Source organism: Pygocentrus nattereri, chromosome 25 (genome assembly GCF_015220715.1).
Source record: "Pygocentrus nattereri isolate fPygNat1 chromosome 25, fPygNat1.pri, whole genome shotgun sequence".
Lineage (NCBI taxonomy): Eukaryota > Metazoa > Chordata > Actinopteri > Characiformes > Serrasalmidae > Pygocentrus > Pygocentrus nattereri.
In genome coordinates, this window is record NC_051235.1 from 26,439,196 (window position 1) to 26,466,695 (window position 27,500).

The window sequence follows — 27,500 nt, forward strand, 5'->3', positions numbered from 1 at the left end:
AAAGTGAGTCTCAAGTCTTCACACTCAAGTGAGTCAACTCCCAAGTCAAGATAGTCAAGTCTCGATTCAAGTCCTGAGTCAGTACAGGCAAGTCAATAGTCCTAATCTTTGAGCCCTAAACAAGGCAGACTGCATTCTTCAGCAAATTTAAGGCCATAACACTGAACAAAGGGAACTTTTAATGACAGCATGTTAGCAGTGTATGACTGTATATACATTTTTTATTATTACTATTTTTTTATCCCTTTCAAGTAAAATGCAAAATCCATGGTACACAGATTACCATGATGGGCATAATGTTTACATTATGTAATATACATTATATACATTATATAATGCCATCCAGCTGAAAAGATTTTTAAAAATACTGCTGAAGTAAATAATAGTATTGAAAAAGTAAAAACAACCTTTACATATGAAGAACTTTATATTTGAACAGTGGGAGCACAGAATTAAAATAAAAAACTAGCTCAGTCCTAAAACCACGTCACTGATGGTGAAGTCAAAGTCGAATCCCAAGTCTTTCTCGATTTTCTCGCGTCAAGTCTAAAGTCTTCAAGTTCGTGACTCAAGTCCACACTTCAGATTTTTTGGCCATATAGCAAAGCTCTAATAGAAACATATAAACTATGCTTTAAGAACTGAGGCTTGAGATCAGATGAGCTGCAGATAATCAGCAGCGGACGCTCCACTGACCTGCACATAGCCCCCGGTTTCAACATGCACTTCCTGCCGTCTGGCTCGTTCGCATTGTAGCAGCACTCATCCTTGCACTGATCACTGTAACCACAGTCACACTGTTCACCAGCCTCCACCAGGCCGTTCCCACAGATCGGCTGACCAGACTCTGAGAGAGAGAGAGAGAGAGAGAGAGAGAGAGAGAGAGAGAGAGAGAGAGAGAGAGGGAGAGGGAGAGGGAGAGGGAGAGGGAGAGGGAGAGGGTGAGAGAGAGAGAGAGAGATATGAGTGTTTATGGATGATTTAAGACACTCGTCCCTCTCTGCTCTTTAATCTGAGGAGGAGGAGTGGTGCTCTTACCCACAAAGCACAGCCCCCTCTTCTTATCCAGCACCTGGCTGATGTTGCGGATGCTGCAGATGGAGAACTTGTTGTTGTTGAACTTGTCTCCAGACGTGGCTCTGGCGTACATGATGTAGTTCCCTCTCTCCTTCTTATCCTGAGTCTTCGACTCACCAGGAGTGCACTCACTGCCAGAGTCATGCTGAACAACCGAGAGAAGGAGAAAGCGAGAGATAGAGAGAAAGAAAAAGAATATATAAATATGTGTAAGAAGCAGTTTATCAACAACAAAACCAAACACAAAACTGAAAACCAGAAAGAAAAAACAGATCAGGAAAAAATATGAACAAAATAGTGCCATACTACTGCAATAATGCTCTACTTCTGTAATATTGTTATATCATTGTTTTTGTATTGCAATTATATTGCTACATTTCTAAATTGTATATGCCATGTAATAAATTAAAAGACCAGTGACGAACACTTGACTCATTCGCCAGCTTCTTGTTCGAATTTTCCTGTTCCACTTAACTGGTGCCTGAGGCACCAGAATGTAACTGATGCACCATTTAAGGTGGAACGGGAAAATTTGAACAAGACTTTTTAGTGTTTGACAGTTTCTCATTGCAGATTAAACGTACCAGGAATCCAGCTGGCAAATAAGTCTGTTCATCTCTAAATTATCAAATGTTAAATCTTTCTCTTTGCCGTTTTGTTAGCTACTAGCTAGGCGAGACTGTTTTCTGCGTTGCTATGGTGACCAGCAGTCTGTACACCAGGGTTAAAGGGTGAATTATCAGTTCTACATTAACTCCAGTGTTTAAGAACATTTATAGTTAAAACTGTGTTAGAACGACCAACAGAGCTTTACTTTACTGCAAAGCAGGATTATTTTATTTTTAGCTAAGACTCTAATTCTGCTGTGGAGCCACAAGGATAGTAAAAGAGCCGCGTGTTGCCGACCCGCACTGGATCTATAAGATTATAGTAGCTAACAAGTTATGAAAGCTTATGTACACCAACTATTGCGCAAGCTGCATGCCTACGCCATCACACATCTTCTTCAAACCGTGTTGATTTGATCTGTTCAGTAATCTCTTCATAGACTTGTATAGACACTGTATGACACACTGTCGTCTATAAAATGATCAAAAGTGCATCACAAAGCTTGTCCATGCAGTTTTATGGCATTTCCAGGTTTGTAGATAAGTTTGTCCAAAAGAAGAAAAGTTTGGACGGTGCAAACTGTCGGGATTTCTGACTGAACCCTCACTTCAAGGTAATTTTTAAGACCTTTTTCTATGTAAGATGTTCTCTTCAGCAAGCAGCTGCCTACTCACAGGGGAGCCGAAGTTGTGTCCGACCTCGTGGGCGAAGGTGATGTGGGAGACTTTAGGGGGCACGTGGGAGGCGTAGTTCTGCACAGTGATGATGCCCGTGTTCAGAGACTTCCTCTTATTGTCTGAGTAGAGCTTACTCTTCTCACAGATCCCACCTGAGCTTCCTGAGAGAGCGGCAAACAAAGAAAGATCAGTGACAGAAACTAATGATAAGAAGCTAACTGATCTCAGAGTAAGAAGAGTCACAGGAGACCTTTTATTGTTTTTCTTTTGGGTACATACAGGCTGATCATAAAACATAACACACACAGAGTTGACAACTATTTAAAAAAGCTCAAAGTTATGCTTTGTATGATTATTGTGGACTCATTATGGCAACCGGCTTTGGAGGAATGTCCCAGCAAAAGTCTAATTAAGGTGAATTGAACATTTTTCAAATATTGAAATTTGTGCATAATTTAATCAGTGAGATGTAAACAAAAAATCCAGAGTTGGTTGATTTCTTTGCAGCAGTGATGATGGTGATGACAGGAACACGGCTAAAAGGCCAATACAGCCACTCTATTTACTATCCAAAATGACCATTGAACCCACACGTCCTGTGAGTTTTATATGCAATTTTAAAATACTGGTGAAGACTATTCTCTGCCTCACTGCCCTGCATGTGCATGAAAAATACATCTCAGACCAAAACCTTCCTAAAACTGCATCAGGTACACAGTGCTGTATTCACGGCCATTTCAAGTAATATATTTCTTCTAGAGGCATTAATCTCTTTAGACATCTGGTTCGTATCAACACCATTGAGAACAATTCACACTCGGCAAGTTTCAGAGCATTTCACACCAAAGCACTCTAAACAACTTTGTTTATATCTTAACTATTTAATTAAGCAGACAAGTTTGAAAAAAATCTGTGGAAAAACATTTTTCCTCCTCGTTTCAGATGCAGTCAATTAGCCAAAGACATGTTTGGTGTCTGAAATGTGCTTCTTCAGTTTTGCACCGGAGCTATTAAGCTAATGAAACTAACAAATTAAGCCACAATCAACATTCTGCAAACTGCATGTGTAAACCATCACCCACTTCCTTCAAACAGTGCAGAGCTGTAGACTTACTTGTGTGGTTTCTGACACTGTATAACATATTATTGTCTATAAAAATGGCCAAAATACAGTGTACAGCCAAACATCTTGAAGCACATGGCCAGTTATATCACCAACTCCCATCCATAATCAATGCACAGTGATACATGATACGGGTGCTCACAATCTTTGGATACGCTCCATTACAAAAACACCTCTGTTTGTATTAGTGAGTGATTTGATTGTCACACATTAGACCCTCTGCATGCTGGACGCTCATTGATCAGGTGCATCAAGAAGCCGTTAGAGGACAAAAGTCGGTTTCTTGATGTGTGAACGCTGTGCTGTAGAGCTGAATGAGGACTTGACTGCCTGTCCTTTAACGACACCCTGTGTAGAATCCAATCAAGCGCAGAGGAATGATACTCATTAGCTTGTATTGATCATCAGGATGTTTGTTTGTGTCTGTGTTTGTTTACTAATCAATTCAGAGCAGTGTGTCAAATACAACTCAGACAGTTAGTAGAGCACTGAAGGAGTGCTGGCAGCTGGGGCAAGGTTTTAAACCATCTTCAGCAAAATCGGCTTTATCATGGGAAACTAAATTATACTCATTTTTAAATCAAAGAGTTTGTTGTAGCATGTAAATAATGTTAAAGTTTAAAACTTATGTAGTTGGAAGTGCAGTTCAAGCCCTGGCATTGCACTCCTCTCTCTCTGTCTCTGTCTCTCTCTGTCTCTCTCTGTCTCTCTCTGTCTCTCTCTGTCTCTCTCTGTCTCTCTCTGTCTCTCTCTGTCTCTCTCTGTCTCACAGCTACACTGATCCGTGTTACAGAGATCAGAGATCTGGATGTGTAAACAGAAGAAAATGAAGCTGATCTTAGAATTAAGTATGAGAGGCAAAGTGGGTCCCAGTACAGTGGATCAGGTGGTAGCAATGCATTTTCCTCAAAGTTGAAATTAAACCTACGTCACAGGTGATGTATGTCATGAACATGTGATTGCTGGACAAACAGCAGACAGTGTTATCAGCGTTGGGGGGGGGGGCTGTTAATGGAGTGCTTGGCCAACTCCTGCTCTGTACAGCACAGCTGATAATCATCAGCATGACTCTGCCTTCATCACAGCCTCCTCATCCTCACTGATCTCATTACAGATAACCAACCAGGAGATCTCAAAAGATGAGGAAGGGAAGTGTGTGCGATTGTTTTAGCATATTTTTAGGAGAAAAATATCCTGAATTACTGGGAAATGCAGAGAAAATCAGGACTAATCAACAAGAGCAACAAAACGCTCCGGATTAAAGTTCTATTTACAAAAGCACTTCCATTTATTATTGCTAACTGAGGTTAACATTAGGGTTAAGTCTAACAGTAGGCTTAGAAGAGTCTTATTACATGTGGATACATAGATAACAAAAGGATATAGTATTATTATAATGAATATATATATATATATATATATATATATATATATATATATATATATATATATACACACACACACACACACACACACACACACACAAACACACTTATATATTTACATATATTACATTACATATTAAAACATATACACATCAGATTGAATTTAGACCTTACTTAATCATTCTATTTTGCCACTACCAATACAATCATAACCCTAATTGTTTCGGTAGTGAAAATTTCTAATTTATTGGTAATTTATGAGTAAAGTTATACTCAGTGTGTTTTATTAAAACACACAAAAAAGTTTAAGTACAGAAAATATGACAATTCTTAAATGCTTCACATTGATTTTCAGACTTTGGGACACATTAAAATTAAAACATTGAGATCTAACTGGGTAGCATGTGGCCATGAGGAACAGGGATGCAGTCTCACTTCCTGCTCTAAATGAAGGGGTGTAGATAAAATAAGGTTCCGCCTTGTTTATTCATGTAAATACTACTTGTGCAAGATGAAATGTAAGGGTCTGGGTTTGGGACAGCTATCTCCCAATAGATAGTAAAGTATACATGGTCCACACACACACATATACAGACATTATATATATATATATATATATATATATATATATATATATATATATATATATATATATATATATATACACACACACACACATACACATACACACACACACACACACACACATATATATATATATATATATATATATGTATGACATATTTTGTACATTATACATTCTGACAAGGCATAAAAATCAACATGTGTGTGTGTGTGTGTGTGTGTGTGTGTACCTGAGGGAGCTCCGACCCACGCCAGTCCCAGAACTCCATCATCGAAGTCTCTGTCAGTGAAGACGTAGGCCAGGCAGTAATCATCATGATTTTGCTCAGAGTTCAGCTCCAGAAACTTCTCCACTCCAATATTAGCAAAGCGAAATGGATTGGACTTGTCCTTCTCATCCAGTGTGGTGTTGATCTGAGAGAGAGAGAGAATGAAACACTCATGAGTCCCTGTATGGTTCTCCACCTTGTTTTCTGACTACACTCTATGTGACTGTAATTCATGCTTTAAAAATTTACTAGCATCTCTCAAAAGACTTCTACAATGGTGGAGCTATGAATCCATTTATCACCACAATTCAAGGCTAGAGGCTGATTAAATCCAATAAAGACCACGGGAAATGATCCACTATGCTTCTCCTTATAAATAACAGCCACAATAATCATCAGATGACTTTTGAAACACGATTCTACAAATTTTCCGTCGCGCTGTAGGATCGGTAACATATACACTCAGGTTGTAACTTCAAGTTCACCTTCAAGTTGTGTCCCGTTAGGTGCTTTGGGAGCTGTAGGAGCTTTCTGTGGGCATGGGGGTTGGTGCTTCCAATGCATTCCTTCTCATTACCAAGACAATAGGCATTAATCGCTTCATAGCAGGGGAGTGGGCTACATGGGGGCTGCTCTCCCTTACGAAAATTTTCGTAGCTTTAGTCATTCTAGTGTTAAAAGCGAAAATAAATCTCATTTTTCAATTTTTCTGCTTAACCCAGATGTAGCTGATGAGCTGAGACATGTTTGGAGACAAAATTTGCTTCTTTAGCTGAGAACTAGAGCTACAAGACTAATAACGCCAACAAACACTAGACAAACAAAATGATCCAAATGCTCCGATTCAATATCAGTAGAATCATGTCAGTCTCAGCTTGGTCACAGTCACAGAAGCAGTCTGGCCAAAAGCGTCTTAAACAACTCCATGTGACAATGTGGCAGGTAAAACGGCAATGGCAAGCTACTCTAAAATAATGCTGAAACAAATTCCTCTTCCAGAAAGCAATCAGAATGAAAGGGTTGCCTGGACCATGCTTCAGAAATTGATTTTGGCTGGAGATGCAAAGTGGACAGAGACAAAGGAAATACACTTTCTTTCATCAGCTCTCTCCATCTCTCTCTCCATCCATCACTCACTCACACAGAGAGAGAGAGAGAGAGAGTGAGAGAGAGAGCGAGAGAGAGCGAAAGAGAGAGTGAGAGAGAGAGAGAGAGAGTGAGAGAGAGAGCGAGAGAGAGCGAGAGAGAGAGCGAGAGAGAGAGCGAGAGAGCGAGAGAGAGCGAGAGAGAGCGAGAGAGAGAGAGAGAGAGAGAGCGAGAGAGAGAACGAGAGAGAGTGAGAGAGAGAGAGAGAGCGAGAGAGAGAGAGAGAGAGAGAGAGAGAGAGAGACCCACAGACATAAAGCCAGAAACCAGAAACACAGTGAGGCCCAACTGATATGAAAACTGTCAGTGACACTCATTTTAAAGATTCTAATAACTGATAACATCAGCAGGTATTGTTAAAATGATCAAAATATATAAAAACATGTAAGACTCCAATCGATTTAATTACTCAGTGCTTCAGTGAGTGACCGTTTAGTGAGTGACCTTTTAGTGACCGTTAGTTCTCAAAGTTTTTACATTAAAAGCAAAGACAAAGTCTTAAATAACATACAGACATAAACATAAAGGCATGTGGTAACTTGAACACCACCAGCAAATTCCATGCTCGTTGATTTTCTAAGTAAAAATAAGCAACACAACCTCAACAGAGAACATGTACATGCCATAACTAATAATAAGGGCTTTTTTCAAAAATTCAATGCACAATTTCTATTTATTTGCTGAGTTAAACATAAGAGAAAAAATGTTATGTGCCTTTTTGCACAGGCCACATTTTATGTCTTATTTTATTTCCCAAATAAGTTAAATTGAGCAAATAAAGAGAAATTTTGCACTGAAATGTGCAGATGTGTGTCTCTAGATAGTGTTAACTTATTTACACTTAAAGTTTATAATTTAGGTGCCCAAACATTTACATATATATGCATATATACACACCTGCACACCTGCAAATGCATGCGTGTTTTGTGTTCAGGTAATTGATGTGAGCAATCAGCATCACATGGAACCTTAACACAGCCCAGTTTTTCTAGAAAAAGGATGTACCGGTCAAGTCTGACACATACCCTGATCCTCTTGACCATGAAGCTGATGTTCCGGATGCCCTGGAAGTCTGTGCTCTGATAGATGGAGTCAATGGCCTTCACATGGCTGGAAATCTGTTGGGAAAAACACCACTAGTGTGATCAAGGCGCTGCATTCTCTAAAACGGATTTCATCTCTACACTCATATAAACACACTATTCCAACAACCATGACCAGTCCAGAGCTGGTTGAGTGCTCCAGGGAACAAACTGATTCTGGAATACTCCAGAAATTTCCCAACAATCTCACACAGGTCCAACAAGTTTTGTTGGTTTGCTGTTCCTGGGGACTACTGTGCCGAAGGGCCCTGGATATTTTCAGTTCTTTCATATACACACATTTCTTGTGCACTTTTCAAGAGTTTTTCCCTTTTCATGTCTATTTAGAAAAATAATAAAACCTTAAAGACACACGTGAATTAGGAAATTTAGTTTAATGTCACACTTGATACACGTTAAAATATTATACAAATAAGAAAACATTAATACTTGAGCCTCTGTGTCTCAACACTAAACCCTAAATATCACAACGTTATACTGTATAGATCATCTGTCCCACCCCTAGTATCAAATAATATCATATTTTATCATGGTTAGTATGTTAGCTCTTTGCTGGTGTGTTAGCTCAGAGCTAACAAATTAGCTTGTGGTTAGTCCATTAGATTGGTGCACTATCAAGCACAGCTTTAGGTGTTTCTAAGTGTTTCTATGCTGCTTAGAAACCAGCCTTCATCATATCCTTCATAACTTTCATATTTCATAAGCTACATTCAAAAGCTGGGTGTTGTATGAGGCTGTAACGCTTCTTTCCAGTCAAATAGAAGGTGATGTCATTTTAAACCCTTATAATAAAAGAAGCTGAACTAACAATTTGATTTTTCTATTGAAAGTCCACCCGTTTCTCCACAAATCTGAGCTATAAATTATAAACAGATGGCGTCTCTTCAGTGGAGTGTAAGATTTTTGGCTTTCAGGAGTAAATTGTGAGCATATAGCCATGTGTGACCATAAAACATGCTCTGTTAATGTGGAGCTTTTACAAAAAATAAATTAATAAAATAAAAATTTACATCTATTTCATGCAGTTACTGAATAGTTTGCCTTACAACTTGATCGCGTAAATTCAGATGGAAGAAACAAAATATACCCTGGTCAATAAGAGGTCAGGCTAAACTCCACTCCATTCTAAATTGTCAAATATTATTCTTTTGTAATGTTCTCATAAACTGAAAATAGAAACACTAACATTAACACTGAGGCGCATTTTCAGGCATTCCTTATTATTGCTGTATTAAAAAATGTTAAGACACAGCTACATTATTTGCTCCTTTGAGAATCATAACTATTACTGATTAATAATTTGGAAAATACACAAAAATGCATCACAATTAAGTGTCACAATAAAAAGAAACTGCTAACAAAAACTACAACCACAATGATTTTTGTTCAGCGTATTATGTATTGCAAAATAGTCGGGATAAAAAGGACTAATAATGCTCTCTCTGTAATGATACATGCATTTGTTCAGTGTTCTTTCGGTACTGGATAATTCTATGACATATTTAGAAAAGTGTACTGTGATGAAAATGATCACGACAACAATGAAGCATCATACTAGCCAGCCTGACTTCCTATTTTCCACATTTTTTGCTCCACTTTTCCATCAATGCTGACGGGTTGGCTGCCCTGTTCCAACCCAGTGTGATATAAAAGCAAAATGTCCACAATTTGAATGAGGTAAAATCCTGATACTGCTAATGAATACAGATAAGCCTGGGTGTGAGCAGGTGTGACTTAAGTGAGAACTGTAGGAAAATAAAAAGGTGTAACTCTGCTGTTTGTACCAGCCTGTAGAGCCTGAAAACCCGTTCACTCCCCCACACCGAGGCAGCTTATCTGTGCAATAAATCTGTTAAAGATCTAACGCTGTACTGACAGCCTCCGAAATGAAGTGTGTCTGAGTAAAGGAGTGTCTAAAGACGCTTCCTTTTCCAGTAGTGAATTGCATAAGGCGCTTGCCAATAAAAATAGTGATTTAAAATTTAATATGCAAATAAAATTTACTACATTTATTTCATTGAGAAGAGCATGCAGTGAGTCAAGAGTGATTCCCGCTGACTGTAGAATGAGTGCAAGAGGGATTTCTAATTAATGCTGTCTCCCTTTTTCCCTGGCAGTTGAATTTTCATTACAACAAACATCTACAAGTTGCATCTTTTCCAATTGAACAGTTTATCTTTGGCATTATGTCTTTGATGCGCAACTGCATAACATATTGTTTGTTACTTTCTATCAAAACTGTAACAGCAGCCTATAATATACAAATGAGCCTTGAGGAAATTGCAAAATGAGCAGACTATGCTAAACAGTGCTTCAGGAAGACCTATTAATAAATCAAAGAGCAGCAAACTAACAAAAGCAGCAGTGGAGCTCCAGTATGAACAAGGACAAGAGGAACTGAGGAACTGAACCACTGACGGCATATGATATAGCATATGATATGTATTGTGACTCATTGGTTGCCAATGGGCTTCGGATATAAAAACTAGAACCTGTGTTCGCTATATGAATGTCACATGACATTCATATAAAACTCAACTGAGAATTTCCCAGTTGTGGGATTAATAAAGGATTATCTTATGATTTTGCCATGATGAAACTAATGTTTTTGAATTACTGAAAGTAAAAATGCATTCTAACTTTGCTTATTTTGCTCACATGTGCATGTATAATCCTTTTTATACATTGCAAGGCATATCGGAATGGCATATCGGAATCCTGCTGTGGGCGCTGTTAAGCGGAGTACCTGTGCTATCACAGCCTCCCTGGTGCCGTAGTATTTGAAGAAGAGGTGATCTGTCTGGATGAACAGCTGGCAGGTGTTTTTCTCAGCCTGCGCTGCACGCCTCTTCCTCAGGATTACTGGCCCATACATCCACTTGTCATCCTCCTCACGCTGTCTATTCTTCTCCTGCAGGGGGCGCAGCTGCAGAAATAAAAAAACATCCTTAGAAGTCCCCGGCTATTAAGCAATTATACAATTATCAATATTTTATGGCTTATTAGCAAAGCAAGAACCAGTAACTGCTATGAAACTAAAATGTAAGTTTTGTAGTCATGAGACTGAAGCAAGGAATTGCTTGACAAACAAATGGTCAAACACAATTGCTGCATTGAGACAGATTTCAAGTTTAGAATCCCTGCTTTCAACAGAAAGTCTATGATTATTTCACTGAGTGACAGGCAAATAATAAAGGGGAATTACACTGATTTTTCAAAAACCCTGCGTAATTCAGTGCTTGTGACGAAAACATTGTTATTTACTTTACAGTGGAGGTGATGGGAACCAGGGTTCATGATGTCCACAACACAAATATAGCCATTTTATTTACTGCTCAAAAGCACCAGTGTCTTGGGTTTTTATGTAATGCTGATGAAAATATAGGTAAATAGTGTAAAACAGGGGTAACTGGTAAAAAAGGTTTCTTTCAGCACTATTTTCCACTCCCTGCATGTATACATGTGCTTCTCTTGCATGTTAAAATGGCAACACTCAGGCATCAGGCAACGTATTTATAAACATGTTGTGTAATAATAATCTGTGAAGAAGCTTTTAGAGGCGTTAAACTCTTTAGACATCTGGTTCCTATCACCACCACTGTCAAGAGTCAACCATATCTAGCCGGTATTTTAAAAGTATTTTAATTTTCTATTAATATTTGGTTGTTTCACAACGCCCTGCACTACAATCCCCAGCATGCACAGCAACATTATGGGTGTACAATCAATGGGTCAGTGGTTACACCTCATTCTACACAATTCCACACCAATCAGATCACCAAACACACTAACTGCAGTTCAGCCAACAGACACACTTAACATTCGCTCAGCTGCTCAGAAATAGAGGCCCAGTATTAATGTACCTGCAGTAAAGAAAAGACGCCAGGTGTTTAGTTCAAGCAAATAGGTAGATTTAAAATACTGAGCTCCTGGGGACTTTTAAATGTAGAATATTTCAAGTATTCATGTAATATTTCAAGGCCTACTACAAGTACCCGTATTTTACTGTTGAAGTTTTTCGTGTATTTTGAATAAAATATTGTTAGTTTTGTTTATAGCAAAATGTTAAATAAAAGTGAAATAAAACAGGCGTTCTCCGGCCCACAGATTTATTGAGATTGAATATGGCCCTTTTAGAGGTTTAGTTTCACACCCCTGCTCTAGAATTTCCTTCACATCACTCTGAATGACTTTGTTTGCATATACACAAATGAATTACACAGAACAAACTGGAATTCCCCTTTAAGTAATAACTGTAATAACAACATCTAAGAGTTACGACACCTTAATGATGGCAGTCAGCTTCACTAGAACTGATCAACCAGTGTGAATGAGGGAGAACAAACTAGTGACTCTATACACATCACACCAACCCAACACTGGGGTTGGCTGGTGTTTTTGGGGTACATTTGGATTTTTAGAAAAACCTGTGCTCATAGGATTGACATGTATTTACAGTAGAGGTGGGCGATACAGCAAAAAGTCATATCACGATATTTTTTTACGATACATGATATTTCACCATATTCTGTTTTTCTGTCACAAATAATAGACAAGGTATTGCCACATTTAAAAAGACTATCAAAACTTTGAATTTCGTAATTCGTATTCATCATTTTACACACTGTGCTGCACTAAATCCAGTTAAACAGGACTAATTCTGCTCTCTTTGGAATCAAGCAAGCAGTTGGGGGTATGCAAAAAAACCCACAATGCACATATTGAGATGTATTTTATCATAATAATGACAAATATAATACTTCCCAGCTCTGAGTTACAGCATCAATATACTCTGTGAAGCAGGACTCTCTCATGGTGAAAAAATGGGAGAGGCAGTTTAGGATCCGAGAATAAAACCAGGAGAAATGTTACAAAGCTTCTGGAATGTGCCACCACACCCAGGCTCAATTACTCCCTAGAGGATCTCCCCCACACGGATAGAGGAGCCGACAGAACTTTGCCAAAACAAGCCAGTATTCAAAAGCTCGCAAGAAAAAAGACAGATGGATCCATAAATGGAGTCTGGTGCTTTTAAAAGCCGCAGGATCTCATACTGTAATGTAATCATCTCCCTGTGCTCTTATCAGACTTCTCCTCCAGTCATCAGCAGAGGGGAGAGGCAACACATCACTTCTGACAGAGAACAGACATACCTCCATATAAACACAACCGTTTTAATTCCAGGAGCAGGAATAAAAAAAAAAAAGTTATATTACTATTTCATGTTTCAGATAAAACACATTTATCCAGAAGCTGCCAAATGTGGAGGTGAAGAAAACTAATCAAGTTGGCTGCTGACGCATATTCCTGAGCTTTTTAGAAGCCTGATCAAACTCCTGGGCCTCAGAGCAGCACTGAGTGAAATGTTTTTTGGGGCTGTGACTGATTTATTAAAGATGAGGTATGTAGTAAAAATGCAATGGAGTACGTACGTACTTGCACACACACACACACACACACACACACACACACACACACACACACACACATATACATACACACAGGGGTTGGACAATGAAACTGAAACACCTGGTTTTAGACCACAATAATTTATTAGTATGGTGTAGGGCCTCCTTTTGCAGCCAATGCAGCGTCAATTCATCTTGGGAATGACATATACAAGTTCTGCACAGTGGTCAGAGGGATTTTAAGCCATTTTTCTTGCAGGATAGTGACCAGGTCACTACGTGATGTTGGTGGAGGAAAACGTTTCCTGACTCGCTCCTCCAAAACACCCCAAAGTGGCACAATAATATTTAGATCTGGTGATCGTGCAGGCCATGGGAGATGTTCAACTTCACTTTCATGTTCATCAAACCAATCTTTCACCAGTCTTGCTGTGTGTATTGGTGCATTGTCATTGTGATACATGGCACCGCCTTCAGGATACAATGTTTGAACCATTGGATGCACATGGTCCTCCAGAATGGTTCGGTAGTCCTTGGCAGTGACGCGCCCATCTAGCACAAGTATAGGGTCAAGGGAATGCCATGATATGGCAGCCCAAACCATCACTGATCCACCCCCATGCTTCACTCTGGGCATGCAACAGTCTGGGTGGTACGCTTCTTTGGGGCTTCTCCAGACCGTAACTCTCCCGGATGTGGGGAAAACAGTAAAGGTGGACTCATCAGAGAACAATACATGTTTCACATTGTCCACAGCCAAAGATTTGCGTTCCTTGCACCATTGAAACCGACGTTTGGCATTGGCTCGAGTGACCAAAGGTTTGGCTATAGCAGCCCGGCCGTGTATATTGACTCCGTGGAGCTCCCGACAGACAGTTTTGGTGGAAACAGGAGACTTGAGGTGCACATTTAATTCTGCCGTGATTTGGGCAGCTGTGGTTTTATGTTTTATTGGATACAATCCCGGTTAGCACCCGAACATCCCTTTCAGACAGCTTCCTCTTGCGTCCACAGTTAATCCTGTTGGATGTGGTTCGTCCTTCTTGGTGGTATGCTGACATTACCCTGGATACCGTGGCTCTTGATACATCACAAAGACTTGCTGTCTTGGTCATAGATGCGCCAGCAAGACGTGCACCAACAATTTGTCCTCTTTTGAATTGTGCATTGCAATATTTTGAGCATATTGTACAGCAGTACACACACACACACACACACACACACACACACACACCTGTGCAGGAGTTTCCATCGCAGATGCTTGGTACTTCTTCATCTTCTCAAAGACAGAGTGGTCCGCACAGCCCCCCTCCCTGCCGTACTTATGAGGATAGTCTAGGAACACAGACAGATACAGGCACATGAGCTAAATATGAAGACATGAGCTTTGAACAGCTTAAACCATCCCTGCTTTACTGCTGGAGAGAATAACACAGTAATATGAAGCTCATAAAGTTGGCGCAGGGTTTAGCAGGTGGATTAAGTTTTCTGAACTGTAAATGAAAGTGCAAGATTTCTGATACTGACTTCAAGGTTACATCACAGAAAGACCCCCACATCAAAATGTTCCACTGAGCATCAAGCATGTGTGAGAATCTCAATTTCTCAATAATTTCCATGTAATTAAGCAGTTCCTTAATTGATCACTTTAAATTCTGAATCTGAATCAGGTTCAAATAATGGCAAAAACAAAGGAACGATGAAAAAGTGTTTTTTTTTTCCCTTCCCAAAATACAAATGTATATCAATATAACATCAATATAACAGTTACAACAAACAGTATGCAGACACACATTTCAATTAGTGAACACACAGTTTGTATAATCTTCTTTGAAAAGCACTGGCCAATAGAATGCGACACTCTGGAGCAGTTTCACATGAGCCGAAGGTCACCTTGCCAAATGCCAAGTGTCACCTATGGGGTATAAATCCCCCCCCAATATTGGGCCATGGAACAGTGGAACTGCATTCTCTGGAGTGATGATGAGTTGCAGTGATCCAGAACTGACCATCCAATATCAGTACCTGACCTCATTAACACTCGTGTCTGAATGCAATGAAATCCTCGCGGCATTGTTCCCTTCCCTGTTACTGAAGCAAAAGGGGAAAAACTCACTATTAACACCCTTCATTTCAGGAGAAACGCTGGATTCTACAAACATTTGGTCAATCTCTTCTTTCACGTACAAACACAAATGTGGTACGAATGGGAAGCTGAGAACCTGCACTTCCCACAGACCGTCTCCGCTTGCCTCAGTGAGTTACACGTGAGCAATAATTACGCAAAACATAAGGAGAGGCATTTCATGGGTGTGTGTGATGCTGCACTATGCCCTGCCCTGCCTGCTTTGCTGCTGTGTGGCTGAGCTGCAGGTCTGTGGAGACGGATCTGCTAGAGAACTAATGAGAGCCTGGGGAATTACAGCAAACTAACATGTCTCTCTCTTGCTGTGTTTGTCTAACTCTCTAGCTCTCTCGACCTCTTTTGTTTTAGGGCCAAAGCCCTGTGGCTCAGCTTACGGTCCTATAGCTTTAGTCAAGCTAAGACAAAATGGCCATTCATAAAGGCGGTGAGTAGCATGTACGAAAACAGACAACGGTACCAGAAATAAGCGAGCAGTGTAGGAACGAGACGCAGCAAAAGACTTTTGGACTGACACTGAAACCGACTACATGCTTGATGAAATAAAGGATGCAAATAGTCTTCATCTTCTACATGATGTTCGCTCAGTTTTCAAATAAAGTGGATCGAGGCTTAAAATAAAAGCCACAGCATGAAGTTTACGTTAGATAAGATAGATTAGATACGCTACATGAGCTTTATGTTACGTTTACGTCACGTCTACTTCTGTGAGTTTATTGGCTGGTTGCAAAGCAGAAACCTGATTACTGTCTCGTGTAGACCTGGAGTTTCACATTATCTGATTACTCAAGTGCATATAAACGTGTTGAGAGGATAACTGACAAAATCTGATTTTCTGAAGTTATCCGATTATTAAGTGCATGTAAATGCACTCAATATCAAAACCAGAAACTCACCACTTTCTACACAGACACACGGGTCAGGAAAACAGAAGAGCTATTTTGGGGGATGTGACGCGTTAGCAAGAAGCAGAGAGTGACAAATTCTGGAAGCAAGGCGACAGAAGGTGGAGGTGTAGGGGAGTGCGCTCTAATTACCCGGGGTAGGGCAGGCAGAGGGATGAGGCGGCAGATTTGCGGTCCTGGGACACGGCAGTGAGGCGGGGCAGAGGAGGTCTGTCTAATGAGCCGTCCATGAAAACACTGAGCATCACTCCGACTGTCACTGACTCACCATGTACAACAGCAGCTACAGCACAATCACGCAACGCGGACAAAGCAGCATTTCAAGTGCCTTAGTGGACTGCAGCACCATCTCTGACCAGCCGAGTGGACCGCTGCTCTCTCCAGTCAATATCAGGATCAGTTCAGAGAGGAGCGTCTCTGAGGACGAAGAGCTGAGAAGCTCTAAACAGACATCTAGAAGTGGCCGGACAAGATCACAAAAATACCTTATAACAATATATATTTGATATATGGATAATCAGTCAGTCACTCGTGTCCCACCCATTTCCTTTATAAATCCAAATTAACTTGATTAATAATGTAACTTACAGTATTGAGAGAAAGAGAGAAGAGAGACAAAAGAGAGACAGACGAGAGAGGACAAAGAGAAATATGAGAGAGACAGGTGAAGGACAGACAAGAGAGAGGAGAGAGAAAGACAGGTGATAGAGACAGAGAAAAGAAAGAGAGGTAAAGAGAGAGAAACAGGTAAACAGAGCATGAGAGTGGTAGAGAGTGATAGAGAGATAGAGATAGAGAGAAAGATAGAGAGAGTGATGGAGTGATAGACAGTGTAAGAGTCATAGAGAGAGACAGAATGATGGAGAGAGTGAGAGAAAGATAGTGTAAGAGAGAGATAGAATAATAGAGAGAGATGGAGTATAAGAGAGACAGAAAGAGAGAGACAGAGAGAATGATGGAGAGAGTAATAGAGACAGAGAGAGAGACAGAGGGAGTGAATGATAGAAGTAGAGAGATAGAGAGAAAGAGAGTGAGAGAGATAAGAATGTAAGAATGATAGTGAGAGTATAAGAGAGTGATAGAGATAGAGACAGAATGGAGAGTAAGAGATAGAGAGACAGAGGGAGTGAAAAAGACAGAATGATGGACAGTGATAGAGACAGTGATAGATAGAGAGAGAGTGAGTGATTGGGATAGACAGAGAGAATGATGGAGAGAGAGACAGAGAGTGATAGAAACAGAATGATAGTGATAGAGAGATAGAGAGAATGATGGAGAGAGTAATAGAGGCAGAGAGAGAGACAGAGAGTGAAAAAGAGACAGAACGATGGAGAGTGATCGAGAGTGTAAGAGAGTGATAGAGTGAGTGATTGAGAGAGATAGAGAGAGTGATGGAGAGAGAGACAGAGTGATAGACAGAAACAGAATGACAGTGATAGAGAGAGAGAGAGAGAGAGAGAATGATGGAGAGAGTAATAGAGGCAGAGAGAGACAGAGGGAGTGAAAGAGATAGAGTGATGGAAAGAGTGATCGAGACAGTGTAAGATTGATAGCTTGAGAGAGATAGAGTGATGGAGAGAGAGAATGATAGTGACAGAGAGAGAGATAGACAGAATGACAGAGAGAGTGATGGGGAGCAGCTCCTTTCAGACCAGCTCTAACAGAAAGCTCTGGGTCTGAATGGAGCTCAGACGAAACGTGATGTATTTTCAGTCCTTTCAGTTTGAGGAGAGAATTTCTCTCTTAGTCTCTGCTGTGACAGTATAAAACTCTCTCTATCCCCTACTCCGCCGCCCCCCTCCGGCTCTTTCGCTTCTTTCTCTCCCTTGTCCCTCGTTTTTTTGTCTCTCTCTCTCCATTTACTTTCCAATTTCTTTTCTTCCTGAGTCTCTCTCTCTCTCACACACACACACACCCACACACACACAGACTTCCAAGCAGTTTTTATCCTCCTGTTTTTATCCATTTTCCACCAGCAAAAACCAGACAAACAATCAAGAACAAGAAGGAAATCTGAGCCACAGTCTTGTGCTGATGTTTTTTCTCATACATGCTGCCTGTCAAGAAAGGAAATCAGTGTGACAGGGAGAACACTGATGGCTACTGACAGGAAAATGTGTATGAAGTGGAGCAGTGTGTTTTACCACCAGGGGGCAGTGAGGAGGGCAGCAGTGCAGGGACCTGCATTTGCAGGACCGTATCTCAGACATGGATCCCCAGTATTGAACGTAACTGCAATATAAATAGTGTTTCATAGATTAAAAATCAGTTTAGTCTAGGTCAGGTCTAATCCATGCTGGGGTAACTCAATAAGGGCTCATAGAAAACCAAACTTTCTTGCTTTTCTGAAAGAAGAATTATATAAACTGTTTTAAGATTTCAAAATGTACCATTTGCTCAGTCCATACAGTTCACATCCAGAAATGAAGCTACAAAGACAGCCTATTTCTCATTCATTGCCTCTGTAATGTCACGAGAACAACCGCCGATTTAGCTTATGGCCAAAGCAGTGTTCAGGCCTAAACGGGGTAACCAATCAGAATAGAGGGGTTTACAAATACCAGCCTTAAAGCCACAGGAACAAAATAATACAGCTGCCTTCAGTACATAAAACCACATTATACACAGAGTTCAGGGGAAAAATAGAATAAAAAGGTAAGATACGGGCCCTTTAAGGCGCTGATTAAACACTAACGTTCTTTTCTGAAGAGCTTTCAGAAGAAAGTGTATGTTATTAAACCTAATATGAAAGGAAAGGTGGCTAGAAACACAAGTGAGCAGAAGTCAAACAGGGCTGTGCTGATATTACACGCCGCAGAGTCATGCTTGGGGAAGGGCGGGGATTTACTGAATTCTTGGGAAGTCATAAATTAGCCTGTCACTGATAACAGTCCTGCTTTGGTGGAACAAACACACATACAGAAGAGTGTATTATCAACATGCCAGGTTAAGGGGTAAGAGAATCCACCGACCCACCCAACCAGACCTGTGTTTGTACAATTTCAAGACATATACCCCCCATATGGATAAATATAAAGAGATTTTTTACAAGTGGTTTTTGACCATGTTTATAGGCCCATCATTATATTCTGCCACAATTAAAAGGTAACTGGAGCTTAATTATGCAGAAAGTGTCTATACATGATCTGTTCTATATGTGTTACACACAGTGCTGTGCTAAAGGCGCCTGAGCAAAGTGTTTAAACCACCTTTGAACTGTTTAATACACGCCGTGTGTTTTTGCTTGTTAAAGCACTATATGGCCATTAGCATAAATACAAAAATAGATACATGCAGTAAAAAGTAAGCAGAGTTCCAAAAAACATTTTCTTTTGAGGTCGTTATAACGCAGATTTGGTTACAGACTTTTCGTCAGTGCCTCCAGAAATCACCTGGATTTGCTAAAATCCAAAGCAGAGCGGATTCAATTAATAAAGTACTGATTAGCCAAACCAGTTACTTTATGATGGCTACAAATAATACTGGGCTTCCGTGGGTTTCCTCCCACAGTCCAAAGACATGCAGTCCAGCCAATTGGAGATGCTAAATTGCTCCCAGATATGAATGTATATGTCTGTCTGTCTGCTCATGTGACGGCCTAGTGACCTGTCCAGGGTGTATCCTGCCTTCCACCAAATGACCAATGGGATAGGCTCCAAACCACCCCCCCCCGTGACCCAGGAGGATAAGCGGTTTAGTGTTTTTCTGAGCAACAATTAATGACCGGGTACATAGATACATAAATAGCTTTTTAAAACTGGTTGCTCAGGTGCCTAAAAGTTTTGCACAGTGACAGAAAAAAATCTGAAGACATTTTAGATGCAGAAAAGAGGAATTTAGTCTTTTAAATAGTCTTTTAAATGAGATGATGAATTTTGTTTACTGTGGAATAAATCAACAAGGTTTAGAAAAAAAAGATTTCTTTGCTTTTGTGGTTCTGAAAAATGAAACACAGCTTTTGTAAAAAGCACTGGGTGGGATATCTGAGTCCAGGAAATGTACAAAAACAGACACCCACACACTCACTCTTATCTTCTCCACCCTCTCTGCCTGGCATGTGTGTGCATGTATGTGTGCGTGTGTGTGTGTGTGTGTGTGTGTGTGTGGTAATCATTTCCATAGAGAGCTGTAGTTGATGTGCAACCCACTGTCCGCTCCAGAGCTCCGGATATCACTCTCTTCCTCCACCCTGACCATGCACTCTGAGTGACTGGCCCTGTCCTCACACCAACCGTCCCACAAACTCTGCTTCAGCTGGTCAACTGCATGCAAAGGTTCCCAACGACTGGGCTGTGTAAATGTATTTGAGGCTCATCCCATGAAACGCAATTTAAACATATTCACCCATATCACATCTGTGTCTGACCTGTACCTGTAGGTTGCTCTTGGTTGCTGAACACTCGTGTAAGCAAAGAAGAAAGAATATACAAAAACATATGGTAGCTCTGTCCAAAGAAGACGTGTTTAAAGAATGACCAGAAGAGTCGTTTCACCAAATATGGGGGGGGTGAGAGAGAGAGAGAGAGAGAGAGAGAGAGAGAGAGAGAGAGAGAGAGAGAGAGAGAGAAACAAACAGTCTTTAGTACTGTTCTCACAGCTATTTCCAAGAGTACTGATGGTTTTAAATAGCGCCAAAGCAAATCTCTCACATCATTTCATGCTCATAATCTAAACGGGCTCCCTGGTTGACTATAATGACAATAATATGCACTATGATCTGAATAATAACTCCAGTTCCCTGCTTAAAATGCACAAATGTGCAAGTGGAGACCACAAATTGTCTCTGAACTTGCAGTGACGCACTTTTGCCACTTTCAGTATCACACATTCTATAAAAGGGACTAAATTTAGACATTCAGGATTTAAATATCAAATTAGGCTTCAGAATTTGCAGAAATGAGCAAATATTTTCATATTTACACACAGAACAAATGCAAATGTTTATGCGTCCCTGGCCAAAGGACACACAGAGAACACCTTCTGCACATTTTAATGCACAATTACTGTTTATCTGCTGAATTTAAAATTTGTGTTTAACAATTTGCATTTATAATTACTCCAGCTGGTTTCCTGATACGTTTAATCTGCCACGAGAAACTGTCAAACACTAAAAAGTTGCAAACCTAAAGTCAGCTTCTCGTTCGCCAGCCTCTTGTTCGAATGGTGCTGCAGTTACATTCTGGGACCTCAGGCACCATTTAAGGTGGAACAGGAAAATTCAAACAAGATGCTGGGGAATGAGAAGCGGCTTCAGCCTTGGAAAAAGTCAAACACCGAGGAACATTTTACAAGAAACTATTCTACTTTTGTGGAGAAGCTTCCTGCCAGAGATGTGAGTAAAGTGGCTAAAGCTGAGCTAAAGCTTAAAGCCGAGCAAAGTAAGTCTGAGTTTTCATTCATTTTATATTTTTTAGCCCATACTAAGACATCATCACGTACTGAGGCGTATTTACAACCAAGATGGTGTAATGGACATAAAATAACAAAATGTTGTGGCTCATAAGGTGGTTAGATTTTTTTTGTTGAAAGGACAAAATGACTCTTCTTAACATATAAGTTGTCAACCCCTGCTGTAGAGGATGTGTTAACTTCTTTACACTTAGAAAAACATCAAATCATGCAATTTGACAGGGGGTGTTCAAAATGTTACATATAACATTTGTTGGCATACAGACAGCCAGGTTTAACGAGGGTAAGAAGATTGCATCCCATTGCTGGATTATTTGAGCCTGAATCCCATGACGACATAGCAATTTCTCCTGTCTATCTCCAGCTATGCTGACCAATCATGGGCACCTGTCAGCTCACATGCACTGAACAGGGCCACCAGCGCTGTCCTCTAGGTGACCTCACCTCTCCTATAACCTTGCATGAGCAGCGACTGGAAAAGATGTGATGTCTGTCTTCATGTGTCTCAGAGGAAAGACAGAAGCTCGCTCTCGCTCTCTCTCGCTCTCTCTCTCTCTCGCGCTCTCTCTCTCTCGCGCTCTCTCTCTCTCGCGCGCTCTCTCTCTCGCTCTCGCTCTCTCTCGCTCTCTCTCGCGCTCTCTCTCTCTCGCGCTCTCTCTCTCTCGCGCTCTCTCTCTCTCGCGCTCTCTCTCTCTCGCGCGCTCTCTCTCTCGCGCTCTCTCTCTCGCGCTCTCTCTCTCTCGCGCGCTCTCTCTCTCGCTCTCTCTCTCGCTCTCTCTCTCGCTCTCTCTCTCGCTCTCTCTCTCGCTCTCGCTCTCTCTCGCTCTCTCTCGCTCTCGCTCTCTCTCTCGCGCTCTCTCTCGCTCGCTCTCTCTCTGGAGCACGCCACACAAGAGAGAGATTCAAACAGCAGGGGCGACTGATGACATCCAGTCCAGAAAATATTTCTGAAGCAAACGCTGTGCAACCATGTGCCTGCAAAGCATAATTACAAATTTGGGAACAATCTAGAATGAAATGTAGCTTGAAATTGTGCTATGAAGTTTTGTTTTGGAACTTCAAGTGTGCTTAGTTCAGCATCAGTCAGCCGAACAGGACATAAAGATGAATCATGTGACTAGCTAAGCTTACACATTTTGTGAAAGCAGTGGTATTTCAAACCTGAAACTGACCTTTAGTCTTTCATCAGGACAGAGGAAAGAACACTTTCAATGGCTGCTGTAGGTAATTATTCTTCACAATGGAACTTACTTTTAGAAGCCACTGATTAGGCCATAGCTCAGGGCTCAGCAACCCAAATATTAAGAAGAGCCATTTTGTCCGTTTAACAAAAAAACAAACCACCTTGGGAGCCACAGCATTTTTCTCGCATCTCTGGCAGGAAACGTTTCCACAAAAGTAGAATAAATTTTTGTAAAATGTTCCTCAACGTTTGATTTTTTACGAGGCTGAAGTCGCTTCTCATTTACCAGCTTCTTCTTCTTCTAGTTTTCCCGTTCTACCTTAAATGGTGCCTGAGACACGGGAATGTGAATGCTGCAACTGGAACAAAAAGCTGGTGAAAGAGAACAGGACTTCAGCTTCACCACTTTTTAGTGTTTGATAGCTTCTGGTTGCAGATTAAACATATCAGGAAACCAGCTGGAGTGATTAAAATGCAAGTAAGTCTCTCTCCAAATGGTCGACATTCATCCTAAATCTCTCTCTTTGCCGTTTTATTAGTTACTAGCTAGGCGGAATTGTTGTCTGTGTTGCTATGGTGACCAGCAATCTGTGCGCCAATCTTCAGGGTTAAAGGGTGAATTAGCAGTTCTACATTAACTCCAGCATTTAAGACCGTTTATTGTTAAAACTGTGTTGAATGATCAACAGAGCTTTATTTTACTGCAAAGGAGGATTATTTTATTTTTATCTAAAAATCTGATTCTGCTGGGGAGTCACAAGAGGGCAGTAAAAGAGTCGCATGTTGCCAACCCCTGCTTAGATCTGTATTATTAGCTGCAATTTTAAAAAGAAGGAATGTCTTAAGAAGATGGCAAAATAGACCTTAACTTGTACCTAATGACCACTCTGACAGGAAATCAAATAAGGGCTGGTCTCTGACTTTTGCACAGGACTGTACATTGGGTAACACTGCTGCACTCTACACAGCATACTATGGTTCGATTTCTCACTCAGGCAAGAACATCCGATTAAACCAATAAGAGTCTTTGGGCAAGACTCCTAACCCTGCCTTCACCTACTGCTCTTACATGATTCAATTTTAAGTCAATGAGGATGTTTAAATGCACAAATGCATCAATGTAAGTGCAAAGTGGATCTAGGCAAGCTAATGTTAACTGTATGTACCAAATAGGTTTAGTAGCAAATTCTTTGTTTCTGACAATGTAGTACAAAAAGTGATTAGAGATTGGAAATAAGAATGATAATAGAAAAATACCAGATACAAGGCCCACCCAGCTAATCCTCCACATTCAGACTACAAAGCACTTGAAGGAAAAGATTTCATAATAAAAAGTGGGAAACAAGGCCATCCAACGAGCATGTAAAAACAGCAGGACACACTCACCGATGTCATCCTCGTGGTAGATGACTGAGTGGTACGACACTTCCCGATCTTTGAGGTATCGCTCGGCCGGCTCCACGTAGTACGTGCCCTGATGGCTCTGAATGAATCCTTCAAACTTTCCATCCACGATGGATCCATGAGTCAGGCTGCCTTGCTCTCCTGAGGAAAAAGCACACAAGTTAGGAGGAGAAAACCTGAGCTATGATCTATATGAGCAGGTAAGGCTGAAAATATTAAATTACAATTTTCTAGTATTGCCAGTATTGCGATTGTAATTTAAATGCCATTATTTTCTATGAATTAAATGTTAGACTTCTTTCCCCCTCAAGAAGAGCAGTATCTCCATTTTTTGTCAGGCTTGAGGCTTGAACACTGCATGTGGTGTGTCAGTAAGGCAATTTAAAATTCTGTGTCATTATTCTGCTTAAATATAATGACCTAATACTTAAGACTATGTTAAATAATTCAGTATATTATTAAAATTGCTGCTCTTTCAATTTGAGAACAGCTCTCTTTCACATTGGGATTTCAATATAAAAAATAATGAACCGTTTATCTTGAAGTTCTAAGTTTGTCTGACATAAAGGCCACTTCTCCACTATTGGGCCAAATGGTTCTCAGTGCTGCAGTGGGCCATTCCGCGCTGATAGGGACTCATGAGTCCGGTTACAGTTTCTTTTCCCATTCCATTCCTTGGGAATTTAATAGGAATTCAATGGAAATTTTCCATCACATAGGCCATAGAAACCTGAACTGGGTCACCAGCACTCAAGTCTCACAAAGCCAGAATTTTGGTGCATATCAGAAAAAGAACTGCCAACTGTGACAGGAACTGACTGACTGCCATGCCTCACTGACATGCAAATTTACCAAATACAGACTGCTGTTTCTGCATGCTGTGTAGGGTGAAGGCTACAAAACAGACCCACCGGAAATTAAATGTGAGGATTTCTTGCTTACTAGCTTGTAAAACTGCTGAATAACATTTACAAATGTTTTTGGTGAATTTCACATTTTTCAGTCCAGCTTTGTCTCACCTCAGAAAACTCTTCAGTCAGAAATTAATACTTGTTCCTATGATTAATTAATCTACTTAGTCATTCAACTAACTGAACCTTTCTGCCTTCTGTGTCTGTATCATGTAAAAATTCTGCCTTTGCAACAGTCAGTTTCATCTTCATGATGCTATAAAGCAGAAGCCGTGTGTGTATATATACACACATACATACGCATACACACACACGCATACACACACATACGCATACACACACACACACATTTATATAAAATGTGTGTGTATATGTGTGTATATATATATATATATATATATATATATATATATATATATGCATACATACACACACTGTTGCAAAGGCAGAACTTTTACATGATACAGACATAGCAGGCAGAAAGGTTCAGTTAGTTGAATGACTAAATACTAGTCAATAGATTAATTAATCATAGGAATACACACACACACACACACACACACACATATATATATATATATATATACATATATATAAAAACATTGTGTGTGTGTATGTATGTGTATGTATGTATATAATATATATATATACACAATGTTTCAAAACATACCACCCCAGTCTATAAAGTCCATATACATATATGACATTTTTAATTAACTGTTCTTGATGTCACAAAAACCAACATGTACATACGTCCACCAACTCAACCTATAGCACTTTAGCTCCACCCATGCACAATGAAGTTATAAGGAGTGTTTCAGCCCAGACTGCTTTCTGAGCCAAGCACAAAACAGAACAGCCAATCGGAACAGAGCTCATTTACATCTATCTGTCTTAAAGAAACAGAAACAAAAGCAGCAGTTTATCCTAAGGGATAAAAAGATGTTGGAAAATGGTCAAGTAAAAATGAATTGACACATAAACCCACACAAATTTTACAAAATACACAATGTAAAGACAGTCAGACTGAAGAGAATTCTCTCAGAGACTGCTTCATAATATATCCTCTCTCTCTCTCTCTCTCTCACTCCACACTGACCTCCAGATCTGTCTCATAATGACTGCTTTAATGAGCTCCATAAAGCCAGCTAATGTCAGTGATAATCAAAGCAGAGCTGCTTATTAAAAACAAAAGGACATGCCTCCTTCCTTCTCTCTCCGACTTTCTCAGCAGATGGGTCTTAAACACTTTAAAGCAGTACAGTGAAGCAGACAGTGAGGGTTACAGAGCGGTGCCTGGACAATGGGCTTTGCTGGCAGGAACACAGGAAGCTGCTTGTAGTGCTAGCAGTCTGCAGAGTGCTATCTGTTCACAGCTCAGTGTGACAGTCTAAAGCAGGAGTGTCAAAACTCGACCACTAAATGGACCATATTAAAAAAATCTCATCAACTCTGTGGATCAGAGAACAAAAGGTTTTATTTCATTTTAATGAATGTTGTGCTGTAACCCAAACTGGCCATTGTTTATTCAAAATACGCAAAAAAATCAACAGTAAAATATAAGCACTTGTAGTACATCTTAAAATATTACATCAGCATTTTTAAGAAACTGAAATGTCTCTGGAAGTTCGGTCTTTTAAACCTACCTATTTCCTTTAACTGGACAACTGGCATCCTTCCACTGCTGCAGGTTCATTAATACTTGGGCTCAGTTTCCGAGCTGCTGAGCTCATGTTAGGTGTTTATGTTGAGTTTAACTGCAGCTGAAATGCAGCTATTGTATGTGGTGATATGACTGTGGAATTGTGTAGAATTGAGTAGAATTGAAGTGTAACTGCTGTCCCATAGACTATTGTTGGGGTAGGAGAGTCAGAGCACATTAAGTTGCAATGCATGCTGGAGACTGTAGTGCAGCGCATTGTGAAACCGGCTAATATTAACAGAAAAATTCAAATACTGTTAATTTTACAATACACAAGGCCCACAGGAGGATCAGGCCCACAAGACAATCCTATCAGGACCGGCGGCCTTGTGTTTGACACACGGGGTCTAAAGGAAAGGAAGGAATGTCCCCAAACGCAAGAGAAGTCTCCTCTATTGACCCATAACAGAACAAGCCTGGAAGTCTTCTCTCACGGCAAAAGGCCCTTAAATCAGGCCATA

The 27,500-nt window shown here is 40.3% G+C and overlaps 1 protein-coding gene across 1 annotated transcript in view; it reads right to left on the minus strand.

Annotated features, from left to right (window-relative positions):
- adam10a (ADAM metallopeptidase domain 10a) overlaps positions 1-27,500 on the minus strand; it is a 138,508-nt gene that overhangs the window by 8,849 nt on the left and 102,159 nt on the right. Inside the window, exons 4-11 of the mRNA XM_017711650.2 lie at positions 24,409-24,567; positions 14,617-14,717; positions 10,721-10,900; positions 7,897-7,989; positions 5,687-5,870; positions 2,361-2,524; positions 1,039-1,222; positions 697-847 (exon numbers count right to left, since the gene is read on the minus strand). Of these exons, the coding sequence (XP_017567139.1) occupies positions 697-847; positions 1,039-1,222; positions 2,361-2,524; positions 5,687-5,870; positions 7,897-7,989; positions 10,721-10,900; positions 14,617-14,717; positions 24,409-24,567 (1,216 nt within the window). The remainder of the gene's footprint in view (positions 1-696; positions 848-1,038; positions 1,223-2,360; positions 2,525-5,686; positions 5,871-7,896; positions 7,990-10,720; positions 10,901-14,616; positions 14,718-24,408; positions 24,568-27,500) is intronic.